Genomic DNA, 13,420 nt, shown 5'->3' on the forward strand with positions numbered 1-13,420 from the left:
TAAATCAACCAACATAGAAACCCTAGGTCCCTAAAATATTGAGTAAAAATTTGTCATTCCAAAACAACACTTACCGACCTATTGAGAGTAGTGATGGGCTACGCCAAAGTGAGGCATCACTATTACTCCTAGGAAACTTAAGGCATACCGGGTATGCATGTTGGTTTTGGTTATACTCAATGATATGAGTGATGGAGTCCTAACATGTCGTGGCAAAGTGGATAAGTTGTGGACAGGGCATTAGATGCGACGATTTATCTAACCAAGAGTGGCTTGGAGCCATTAGCAAAGAGTTTCTTACCTTAGAATGTTGAGTGTTAAGACAAGCCAAAGCATGCTTAACTACTCATTGATTCTTTTGATCTTGGAATCGACTTATTCTCACCAAATAGGGACAATTTAATGTGTGAATAAGACGTTTAAATAAGTTTGATAAATATGCATGATTTCAATCTTTTTTAAGCATTATGAATGGTTTTTCATTTCAAATTCTTTCAATTGTAGATACATGTCTGCAAATAACTCAAACAACCAATTCTCGTTGCGCTCAATTCTCGATAAGGAGAAGTTGAGTGGGCCAAATTTTCTTGATTGGCAAAGGAACTTGCGTACAGTTCTCATGCAAGGGAAAAAGGAATATATCCTTGATGAGGAAATGCCCGAGACTCCCAATGAGGAGGTGACTCAGGCTGCCCTAAACCGATGGCAAACTGCCAATCGGGATGTCAAATGCATCATGTTGGCCACAATGTCTCCCGACCATCAAAAGAATTTCTTTGAGAAGGAGACAGCTTTTGAGATCATTTCTAAGCTGCAGAACATGTTCCAAGAGCAGGCCCGAACTGAAAGGTTTAAAACCCACAGGTAGATCCTTGAGAGTAAGCTCAAGAAAGGAGAGTCGGTCAGCCCACATGTACTCAAAATGATAGGTTTATTTGAGAAGATGAAAAGGCTTGACGCGGGGTATTTAACCGAGATGGCAATTGACATCATTCACCACTCGCTGCACAAAGGCTATGATCAGTTCAAGATGAACTATAACATGCACAGCATGGAGAAAACCCTCACCGAGCTTCATGGTATGTTGAAGAAAGCCAAGAAAATGCTCAAGGATGAGGGGAAGCATGATATGCTCATGATCAAAAAGGGCAAGTCGTTCAAGTGCTCAGGCAAGAAGAAAAAAGGCTTCAAGGGAAAGGGTAAGGAGACCTTTCCGCCTAAGCCAAAAGCTACCAAAGATAACAAGGATAAGAAGGTAGCATCTTCTAAATCTGATTCTGAATGCTTCTATTACAAGAAAAAGGGACATTGGAAGAGAGATTGCCTCAAATTCAAGGAAGATAAGAAGAACAGAACCATTGCTTCTGGATCAGGTATATTCGTTTTAGACTTAAACTTCACTAGCTCAGCACCATGGGTATTAGATACCGGATGTGGCTCACACCTTTGTTCCAATTCTCAAGGACTAAGGAACACTAGGAGGCTAGCGAAGGGAGAGGTTGAACTCCGGGTCGGCAATGGAGCCAGAATTACGGCCAAATCCGTAGGAACTCTCGGTTTGTCTTTGCCCTCGAGGCTAGTTTTGGAACTTGAAAATTGTTATTATGTTACCAACATTACCAAAAACATTATTTTAATTTTGGCATTGGACGCCAAAGGTTTTGAATTCCGAGTAAAGGACAATGAATGTTCGCTTTATCTCGATAATGTTTTATATGGTATAGCACATTCTGAAAATGGTCTTTATGTGCTTTCGTTAGACAAACAAGTTTATAATGTTATTAATACCACCAAGAAATCTAAGACCATTGAGTCAAATGAGACGTACTTGTGGCATTGTCGTCTTAGCCACATTAACATCAAACACATCAAGAAACTTGTACAGAAAGGTGTTCTTGACTCGTTTGATTTACAATCGTTAGAAAATTGCGAAGGATGTTTATTAGGCAAGATGGTAAAGCAACATCTGTCGATATATGTGGACTAATGAGAACAACCACAAGAAACGGCCATCGATATTTTATCACCTTCACAGACGACTATAGTAGATATGGATATGTCTACCTTATGTCGCACAAATCTGAATCGTTTGAAAAGTTCAAAGAATTTCAGAGTGAAGTTGAAAATCAACTTGGCAAGAAAATCAAAGCCCTTCGATAGAATCGAGGTGGTGAATACTTGAGCTAAGAATTTGATGACCATCTGAAAGAAAAGGATATACTTTCAGAATTGACACCTCAAGGAACTCCACGATGGAACGGAGTATCCAAAAGGAGAAATCGAACCTTGCTGGAGATGGTACGATCAACAATGGGTCTTAGTGATCTTCCTATCTCTTTCTGGGGACACGCACTTCTAACCGCGACACTAACATGAACCTTGCTCCATCAAAAGCTGTAGAAAAGACTCCATACGAGCTATGGAAGAAGAAACCTCCAAGGTTGTCTTTTCTCAAGATATAGGGATGCGAAGCATATGTAAAGAAATTAATTTTTGACAAACTTCACCCCAAATCTGACAAGGTTTTCTTTGTGGCTACCCAAAAGAAACCAAAGGGTATTACTTCTACAACAAATCCGAGAACAAAGTGTTTGTTGCTCGCGAAGGTGTCTTTTGGGAGAAGGAACAGCTTTCCAAAATGACAAGTGTGAGAAAAATCGAACTCGATGAAGTTTGAGAGGACGAGCAACAAAATCAGATTGACAGTCAAAGTGCTCAAACAACATCTGTTGACACTGGTCAAAATGTGCAAAGTCAAACCGACAATGCAAATGCTCATTCCGTTACCCCTATCATCGGAATGGCTCGAGCAAACCGAGTGCTAAGGGCCAATGGTGCTAGCATGCGCACCGCACCAAGGCAATGGTGTTAGGTGCGCATGGCTAGCTGGCTGCTGGCGCATAGCTAGCCTAGCTAGCAGCACTAGCCGCAGGCACACAAGTAGCAGCCTGCATTGGTGCGTGGCGTGCTGCGCGTATATGCGTGCTTGGTGCGCGCCATGCTAGCAGCTAGCATTGCGCAAACATGCAAGTAGCTAGGCGCGCATGCCTTGGCCAGCAGCCCAACCTAGCACAAGGCCACCAGCTAGGCGCGCCTTGGTGCCCAAGGCTAGGGTGCCACGTGGCGGCATGAGAGCGCAACCGAATATGGGGAAGCTTGGGGAGGAAGGCATGGTCCCCTCCCCTTGTGGTCCTTACCTAACCTTTCTTCCTATGAATGCCACTTGTTGATTAATTAGTTGTTGGCTATTTTCTTTTATTATGATTTAAAAATAAAAGGGAAAAATTGATTTTACCAACTCTCCCACATTGATGGGGGAGTGGATTTCTCACTTGAGTTTCCCTGTGGATTTCTCACTTGAGTTTCCCTATAAATATCCTACTTGTGAATTGGGAAAACTCACTTGAGTAAGAACTCAAAAAGGCATCTCCACTTGAGAGAATACCTTTAAGCTCATTAATTACTCGAGTAGTGTTTTGGTCCAACTTGGCTAACCTCCAAGTAAGAGACCGGTCGGGGTCGCGTTGTGGGTGGATGTCGTCAGAGGTTGTTGCTTGTGAGGCTTAGCTTTCTCAAGTAAGAGCTCCGTTGGTTATATTAATTGTGATTTTTTCCTTGGGCTCGGGTTTTATTTCTGCGGTGAGTTAGACTCATCGAAACCCAACAATGTCAAGCCTATTTTACATCTATTTTTTTTTATGACAGTCTCCTTTTTGTTAGAGCGACGGAAGAGGAAGTTGAGAGTGTGCTTGGGATCCTTTCTACTTAGCTTATGAGATAGCTTCCAATTAGAAACTGAATATGGATAAATCAGAGGTGTCTTTTAGCCGAAAGATAGAGCAAGAATGGAAACACACACTTCAGATGAAGTTATCATTTAAGGCTGTCGAAAGACATGACAAATATCTTAGGCTGCCAACTTACAATGCTGGGTCAAAGAAACATATTTTCCAGAACATTCAGGATCAAATGTGGAAAAAACTCAAGGGGTGGAAAGAAAAGTTTCTTTCTCAAGCCGGGAAAGAAATTTTAATTAAATCAATTGCACAAGCAATTCCGACTTATGCAATGCAATGCTTCTCGATTTCAATTAGTATTTTAAATGTTGTTGAAAGGTTGTGTCGCTAATTTTTTTGGGGACAAAAAGGGGAAGATAGAAAAATTTGTTGGGTTTCTTGGGAGAAGATGTATGCTCCAAAGAATCAAGGAGGGCTTGGATTCCGGAACATGGAAAATTTCAATAGAGCCCTCCTTACAAAGAAGGCTTGGCGTATTCTTTCTAATGAGGACTCTCTTATGACTAAGGTTCTCAAAGGAAAGTACTTCCCTCACTCGAATCTAATGGAAGCCAAAATTAGCCCGAATTACAGTTATACATGGAGATCAATTCTTAGGGCTAGAGAGATGCTCATGAAGGGTGCTAGGAAAATTGTTGGTGATGGCACGTTTATTAATATCTGGAAGGAACCCTTGGGTCCCTGATGAGGGAATAAACGCGTCGTCAATTGCCTATCCCTAGATCAAATACAATTTATACAACCTAAACAAACCTAATACGAGTATAAGGCAAGCATCAAACCACAGAGAACGGATAAACACCACCAAATGTTATCGACAATTAAGCTAATCCAGAATAGGAGATAAATAAACTAAAGTCTAAATATGCTAAAACAAGAAATAAAACATTAAGGGAAATGGTTTAGGTATAGCATTCACTTGAACATAAACAAAGGCATAGAAATTGAATTAATTATGAACTAAACATGCTCAAATATCAAAATAAAGGTTCCAATCTAGCCGCCTTCCGGGGTCTATTGGCTTCTCCTAACATAGCCTCTATGTTTCCACATTAGAACCATATACTAGGAGGTACTATTAAATAACAATCGATAATAATGAACCTTAACTAAGTCAACTTCCGTTTCATGTTAGCAAAGATTCACTCCCAATCAACTAACAACATGCATTTTGCAAGTAGATTGAAGAACATCAAGCATATAAAGACTTTAATCACAATAAATCAATTCCAAACCCTTGAACATTCTCAAGATCCAACTACACCACAACCATCCCCTTAATGGGGAAATTACTCACTAATCATGATAATAACAAGATTAATCAACAAATAACCAAGAATCAACATGATTAACAAGCAATACCAACAACTAAAACAATAATAAAAATCAAAGCAATAAAAATAGAGGAGAGAGAGTTAGAGATTCTCATTGATTGAAGATGTAAATCAATAGATTAGATGATCAATTTCTTCTTCAAAATCCAAGCTCAACAATGGTGAAACCCTCACTTTCTCTCTCTAAACTACCCTAACCCTAAGCTAAATCTAGAGAGAGAAGCTCTCCTAAAACTAGGAAAAAAAAGATCTAAAGGAATCAAGTTCTTTTTTACAAAACAAGCCCCGCAATATATAAAGAATCGCGCAAAAACGCAGAACAGGACCCGCTGTGCGCCCGCGCAAGGATCTGTGCGCCCGCGCATGGTAGCTGTGCGCCCGCGCGTGCGCCCTCGCAGCGGTCTATGCGCCCTCACAGCGGCCTGCGCTCCCTCGCAGCAGCCTGCGCGCCCGCGCAAAGTAGCTACGCGCCCGCGCATTTGTGGGTTGCGCGGCTTGTGCTTTGGTGTATGCGCCCGTGCTGCTGGCTGCGCGCCCGCGCACCGTAGCTGCGCGCCCGCGCGGTGTTGGTGTGCGCCCGCGCACATGTCGCGCAAAACTTTCTGCCTCGATTCTGCAATTTCGCCAATTTTGCGCGGGTTCTCACAGGGCTGCGCGCCCGCACATTATTCGCGCCCTTGCACCTTGCTTTCTTCGATTCTTCTCTCATGATTACTTGGCTTCTTCTTTGCAATCCAAGACTTCAAATACCTAAGCACAAACACCAAGGGAATCAATAAGGTATAGGGAACGGTGCAAACACGCAATGAAGGCAAGCATACAACAATATACGCGATTTCATTAAAATCACATCGAGACATGTATGTACGCATTATTTGAACAAAAAAACTACAAAACACCCTAAGACAAGCTAAAACAAGGCATAAACACTATCCTAGGAGTGACATAAATGTCACTCATCAAATTCCCCCAAGCTAAACCTTTGCTCGTCCTCGAGCAAAGCTAGAGCAAAAGAGAACAAGAGGAAATTATTGAAAGCAAAAGAAACAAAATAGAAACAAGGAGAAAGAATGTACACTAACTCACTGTCGTAGGAATCACGGTTGTTTTTAGCTACAACAAGCCCTTAAAACCCCAAAGTCGCCTATGAGGACGAGTGAGGTCTCGTGAGGGTTTCCTAAGAGCTTACCCCACAACTCTCGACAAAAGCCAAGGCAAGGCAACAAAAGGAAAAGGAAAAGAAACACGAAGAGAAAAAGCAAAACACAAGCTCATATATGGACAAGAGATGAGGACAAGTACTAATGATTGCAAACCTTTCTAAATGGACAAATGTATGCACGTTCCAAGATGTCAATGGTTGATTGAAACATAACACATGCTAAGCATAGAGAACTACTTAGGACTCAATCCACCCTAGCCCCAACCAATCAGGCCACGTTCTCTCCACTAGCTTCAAATCAACCCTTAAGCTAGCTTCTCAAGATTCCACGAAGGAACCGGAAAAATATAAAGAAATGAGAAATTTGAGAAGGTAATCCCGACGTCTCAACTATGCATACTCTTTCCATAGGTTTGAAGTCTATCTCCCTCCACCGTTCTTTTGACCTAACCCACTAGAGTCTAAGGGTCTTTTTATTGGTTGTAACGTAAGGCTAAGGGTTAAGGCGGGGTAAAAATTTGAAATTTGGTGAAATTTCCTAAGTGAAGCAAAAAGTGCGGCCGACACTCAAAAATAACTCAAGAATTCACTAAATATCAAGCAAAAATACCACTAATGCCATTCCCCCAAGCTTATTCAACACAAACACACAATATTCCCCCGAAGCTTGAACAAAGCATTGTCCTCAATGCTTAAACTAAGGAAGAAAATGAAACCAACTAAAATATATATATATATTTATATATATATATATATATATATATATATATATTTACTTTATTCATTGTCCTTGCCTTTTTCAAATTATGGAGGGCTTTTTCTTGAAACGGAGGGCTTTTTCTTGAAACTTCATTTGATTTTCATGAATTGCATCATTCATCACAAGCTCAACTTTAACCAAATCTCAAAGTGCTTCTTGTTTATGATCAACATTCTCAAAACTCAAACCTCACATGCCAATGCTTCACTAACTATAAGGGTTGGTTAACATAGGCCACTAGGTTTATAATGCGGTTTAAACAAGAGCGGGAAACATAAGGCTCAAATTGGTTAGCAAGTAGGTTTATGCAAAATAGAAAATCAAATTTGTAACAAAATAAAAAGAAGATAAAGAAAAATGAGAAAGAAGTGCCCTTTTCCTCCCCTAGAGTGCTTCGGTCACGATCTTGGGAGCTATAAGTCAAAACAAGGATCAAGACATGCATAGCTAAGGATCCAAATGTGCCACACAACAAAGTGATGAAGGCTAGAACAATGTTACCTAACACGGGATTATAACTAAGCAAATACCAACTAAGGGTGCCAAATCCACTATAGAGAGCAACACCATCTTACCACATACCACGTGAACTAGGGCTTCATGGATTCCTAAAAGTTCTTAACCCGGCTACCTCAGCATGTAATATCCTAGAGTCAACCAATGACACTCTCAAACCGTGCACACATTAACCACTTAGGAAGAAAGGCATTCAAGAGTAAACAAATCCAAAAGATATAATGTCCAAAATAAGTACAAACAAAACACATTTTGCTAAACTTGCCTTGAAGTAAACAAAAATATTTTTGGATTTTCCAAAAGCATGAAAAACATGGAAATGCATAAACTCAAGTGCATGACATATATGAATCAACATCCCACCAAACATGATAGAATACCCTCCCCCAAGCTTGAATGAAACCAAGCTCTCAAATCATAAACGATGAAACCAAGGAGGGGAAAACAAGGAAAAATTAATCCAACATTACCAACACATGATCTTCAAGTCACAATAAGTAAGAGAGAGAGGGAAAAGAAGGATATTACCGGATATGGGATAAATGCAAAATCACACAAAAACCCAAAATAACCTCATATGAGCCACAATCTCTACAAATAAGGCTTGAATTCCACATGATATGTAAGTTGAGGCACATTTCCTTGATTCTTGATCATCACCAATGCGCAAGAGTATATCAAGTTGTGTACCTAGCAAGGAACACAAACACGTCCATGAGAGAAAATCTAATCTAAAAAGAAAAGAAAATGAAAGCAATAAAACACGGGTTACTTCCCGCAAAGGCTTGTTTAACGTCCAAGCGAGACCGCTCTAGGAAATAATAATTCAATGCACGCAAGAGCTTGTCAAATGCACTACTACACATTTTATGGGGGTGTAAATAGGCAAATGACGGAATAAGGACGTGCAACAAAATCATTGCACGTAAGTGAAGAGGGAGATGCCAAAAGAAAGAAGAAGAAGGATCGAAAGGAAACTCAAGAAAGTAAGAAGTAGAAGAAGGAAAAGAAGAATGGAAAGAAAAGGAAAAAGGCACATCCTCATCACAAATTTTTTTGTTGGAAAAATTCCTCTTATCCTCAACAATGATGGAAGAAGGGACATGAAAATCATCCATAGAGGGCGGCTCCCCAATAGGCTCTTTGAGATAGGAAGGGAGAGAAATATGGTAAGGAAGGATGTGGTCAAACCTTAGAGAAAAAGGGGTATGAGAAACGGGAAAAGGGGTAACTACTCCCTCACCACAAGGCCTCACATCGCCAATGAGGGCATGAAAATCAATCATAGAGTCCTCAAACGAAGGGCACTCACGATCTACACCTCCCTCAAGCTCAAAAACTCCAAGGGAATCAACCTTATCCTCCTTTTCACCACAATAGACAACTTTTCCTTCAACTATCTCAAAACCCAAGGTCCCAAAATCGTGCATGAATGGAGGTAGATTCATCTCAAACTCATCTAAGTCCCAAGAAGCGTTCTCGATGAAATCATCCAATAATCTATAAGTCCTCATATGACTCTCGAAAAATATGTGGGACATTACCTCAAAAGAGTCTATATACTCGTAGATTGAAGGGTCACAAACATACACTTGAGACTCATCAAGATGGGAAAGAGGATTAGGATTTTCAAAATCAACACTCTCTTCATTCTCTACTCCTTCACCATCACTCGAATGCTCTCTAATGGGATCCTCACTCATATGGGGAAGAGAAGAAGAAGGAAGGGCATTTTCTTGAGAGTTGGCTAATTGGAGAATTTGGCTCTCAAGCATCTTCATTCTAGCTTCCACCTCCCTATTCTCAACTTCCCTCATCTCGTTATACCTCTCCATCATCCATTATCTTCATTATCTTCTCTTCCTTCAAATTTTCCATAGAATTGCCCTCATAAAAGGATTCATTAGAAGCATAAGGGAAATCATTTGGAGCTATGTAAGAACAAGAAGATGAGGAGGGAGGATCATTCACATTATATACATGAGCATCATCATATTGGGGAAAGGGGGCATAATCAAGCAAATGAGATTCATTATCAACAATACGAGAAAAAGAGTTGAAATCACTTGTACTAGGTTCACATATAGGATCACAAGACAAATCATAGGGATTCATGCCACCAATAAAACTATTATCACATTGAGAATCAAAATTAGCAACATTACATGCCCTATTGCGTACATCCTTAGCGAACCGTACAAAAAAGCTCCAAGCACTATGAACCGTTAATGCTTGAAATTCACCATTAAACCTACTTTCAACTTCATATCTCGTTTGTTCATTCATGCCACAATAACAAATCTCACAAGCTTCACAAGGATTACAACCATTATAGTTTAAAAACTCTACAAGTCTATGGAAATAGACATAAAAAGGCTCACTATCATATTGAGGAAAAGAAAAACGTGCCATTTTTCAACAACAAAAACAAAACAAAGAGAACAAAATTAAATCAAAGGAAAAATATATACAATGGACTAGTCTCAACAAGATAACACAACGGTAATGGATGTCGTTCCCCGGCAACGGCGCCAATTTGATGAGGGAATAAACGCGTCGTCAATTGTCTATCCCTAGATCAAATACAATTTATACAACCTAAACAAACCTAATACGAGTATAAGGCAAGCATAGGGGTCGAACCACAGACAACGGATAAACACCACCAAATGTTATCGACAATTAAGCTAATCCGGAATAGGAGATAAATAAACTAAAGTCTAAATATGCTAAAACAAGAAATAAAACATTAAGGGAAATGGGTTAGGTATAGCATTCACTTGAACATAAACAAAGGCATAGAAATTGAATTAATTTTGAACTAAACATGCTCAAATATCGAAATAAAGGTTCCAATCTAGCCGCCTTCCGGGGTCTATTGGCTTCTCCTAACATAGCCCCTATGTTTCCACATTAGAACCATATACTAGGAGGTACTATTAAATAACAATCGATAATAATGAACCTTAACTAAGTCAACTTCCGTTTCATGTTAGCAAAGATTCACTCCCAATCAACTAACAACATGCATTTTGCAAGTAGATTGAAGAACATCAAGCATATAAAGACTTTAATCACAATAAATCAATTCCAAACCCTTGAACATTCTCAAGATCCAACTACACCACAACCATCCCCTTAATGGGGAAATTACTCACTAATCATGATAATAACAAGATTAATCAACAAATACCAAGAATCAACATGATTAACAAGCAATACCAACAACTAAAACAATAATAAAAATCAAAGCAATAAAAATAGAGGAGAGATAGTAAGAGATTCTCATTGATTGAAGATGTAAATCAATAGAAAAGATGATCAATTTCTTCTTCAAAATCCAAGCTCAACAATGGTGAAACCCTCACTTTCTCTCTCTAAACTACCCTAACCCTAAGCTAAATCTAGAGAGAGAAGCTCTCCTAAAACTAGGAAAAAAAAGATCTAAAGGAATCAAGTTCTTTTTTACAAAACAAGCCCCGCAATATATAAAGAATCGCGCAAAAACGCAGAACAGGACCCGCTGTGCGCCCGCGCATGGTAGCTGTGCGCCCGCGCGTGCGCCCTTGCAGCGGTCTGTGCGCCCTCGCAGCGGCCTGCGCTCCCTCGCAGCAGCCTGCGCGCCCGCGCAAAGTAGCTACGCGCTCGCGCATTTGTGGGTTGTGCGGCTTGTGCTTTGGTGTGTGCGCCCGTGCTGCTGGCTGCGCGCCCGCGCACCGTAGCTGCGCGCCCGCGCGGTGTTGGTGTGCGCCTGCGCACATGTCGCGCACAGGCCACGCAAAACATTCTGCCTCGATTCTGCAATTTCGCCAATTTTGCGCGGGTTCTCACAGGGCTGCGCGCCCGCACATTATTCGCGCCCTTGCACCTTGCTTTCTTCGATTCTTCTCTCATGATTCCTTGGCTTCTTCTTTGAAATCCAAGACTTCAAATACCTAAGCACAAACACCAAGGGAAGCAATAAGGTAAAGGGAACGGTGCAAACACGCAATGAAGGCAAGCATACAACAATATACGCGATTTCATTAAAATTACATCGAGACATGTTTGTACGCATTATTTGAACAAAAAAACTACAAAACACCCTAAGACAAGCTAAAACAAGGCATAAACACTATCCTAGGAGTGACATAAATGTCACTCATCAGTCCCAGAGCTTACTGGTTTTGGTGTTGCTTCGAGTCGAGGGAATATGGATCAGCAACCACTCTATGTCTGCCAACTCTAGGATGATAGAAAGTGGGATGTTAGTTTGCTCAATGGTCTGTTCTCTCACACTGAGATCTGTGCAATTCGCAATATAGCTATACCTCTTTTTTATTGCAAAAACTCATGGACGTGGCATTATACAAAAGATGGTCATTTCTCTGTAAGGAGTGCCCACAATCTGATTACAATGGAGCAATTAAGGGATACTGCTACAACTTCGAATAGGGGCTGCTCTTTTGACTTGAAGATCATTTGGAACGCTGAGATTCCTTAAAAAATAAAAATGTTTGCGTGGAGAGCGATTAGAGATATTGTGTCTTCTAGAGAAAATATTGTGAAAAGAGGTATGGAGATTATATTTATCTTATATGTCCTATGTGTGGAACTGAAGCTGAGAGTGTGCTGCATATGCTGATGAAGTGCGAAGAAGCAAAGAGAATCTGGTATTTGTCTCCCCTGCGCATTAATGTGGGAAGGTTTGCAGGTGAGAGTTTTAGAGAGTGGTGTGTTTCTGCTCGTGTTCTTTATAAAGACTCAAGCTGGTGGAATCTATTTTGGAGTGTATTGTGTAGTGTGTGGTTGCGCAGGAACAAGTGGATCTTTGATAAGAAGAAAATGGAAGTGACTTTTGTTATACACAAAGTTGTTGGTCTAATTGGCGAATATGAGCAAGCGAATAAGATCAGTAATACCAGCCAACATGCTCCATCGCTTGAATCCACCTAGAAGCCACCTTCGAGTGGGGTGATAAAAGTGAATTCAGATGCTACCATGCTCCCCCCCCCCCCCCCTCTCTGTGTAGGACTTGAAGGTGTTATGCGTGATGCTGAAGGTGATGTAGTGGTCTCCACATGCATGAAGATGGAAGGATCCTTTGAACCAGATGTTGCTGAAGCTATAGCCATGAGACACGCCCTAAATGTGACGATTGAGTCTGGCTTTAGAAGACTTTGTTTGGAAACAGACTGCTTGAAACCACACAATCACTTGGCTAAGGGTGTTACCTCATCGAATGCTTTTGGAATGATTGTCAAAGATATTCGTATGTTGTCCCATTTGTGTCTTTTTTGTTCCTTTTCCTTTGTAAAACGAAAGGGTAATAGGGTAGCTCATAGCTTAGAAAAATTGTGTAGTAGCTATGATGAGCTTCGTGTTTGGATGGAGGAGGTTCCAAGTAGTATTTCTGACATTATAAGAGTTGATTTAAGATCCATTATTACTTGATAAAATAACTCTGTTTCCCGTTGAAAAAAAAAACTTTATGCATTGATTTTTGTGCCACTTTGCTATTTTACTTTTATTATTTAAAAAATAAAAGAAAATGATTAGGTTGTGAGTGGAAATATATTCACACATTTATCTCAGAGATCAACTTGAATTTACCCCTAATTTTTACAATTCAGAAATAACAATTGCCCAGATTTTACATTTTCAATATATTCGAATCAAACTATTACTTTGTTAATGTAGGAGTACAAACATTGTATTTTTACACTGTACAAAGAGGAGAGACAAAGAGTTGCCGGAGGCGTTGGTGACCCACCTCCCATAAACTCCGAGTGCCATCTTCCACGCCTGTGTTTTCCAAGCCCCTTCCTTAGCGTTCTCGTTACTAGCCCATGGACCACGAGAAGCTCCTTTG

The 13,420-nt window shown here is 40.4% G+C and overlaps 1 protein-coding gene across 1 annotated transcript; it reads left to right on the forward strand.

Annotated features, from left to right (window-relative positions):
• The first annotated feature begins 12,153 nt into the window (after positions 1–12,153).
• LOC145583937 (uncharacterized) lies at positions 12,154–13,002 on the forward strand. Its single transcript, XM_081640884.1, has 2 exons — positions 12,154–12,463; positions 12,581–13,002. Exons 1-2 carry the CDS (start codon positions 12,154–12,156, stop codon positions 13,000–13,002), a joined length of 732 nt encoding a protein of 243 aa, XP_081497010.1.
• Positions 13,003–13,420: the final 418 nt, after the last annotated feature.

This window comes from Chenopodium album, chromosome 16 (genome assembly GCF_948465745.1).
Source record: "Chenopodium album chromosome 16, dcCheAlbu1.1, whole genome shotgun sequence".
In the NCBI taxonomy this organism is placed as follows: Eukaryota; Viridiplantae; Streptophyta; class Magnoliopsida; order Caryophyllales; family Amaranthaceae; genus Chenopodium; species Chenopodium album.

Excerpts from the sequence above, each read along its gene's own strand:
- LOC145583937 (XM_081640884.1), top strand. The coding sequence starts at position 12,154 with ATGTGTGGAACTGAAGCTGAGAGTGTGCTGCATATGCTGATGAAGTGC. Across the intron at positions 12,464-12,580 it reads TGAGCAAGCGAATAAGATCA|GACTTGAAGGTGTTATGCGT; the intron begins GTAATACCAGCC and ends CTCTCTGTGTAG.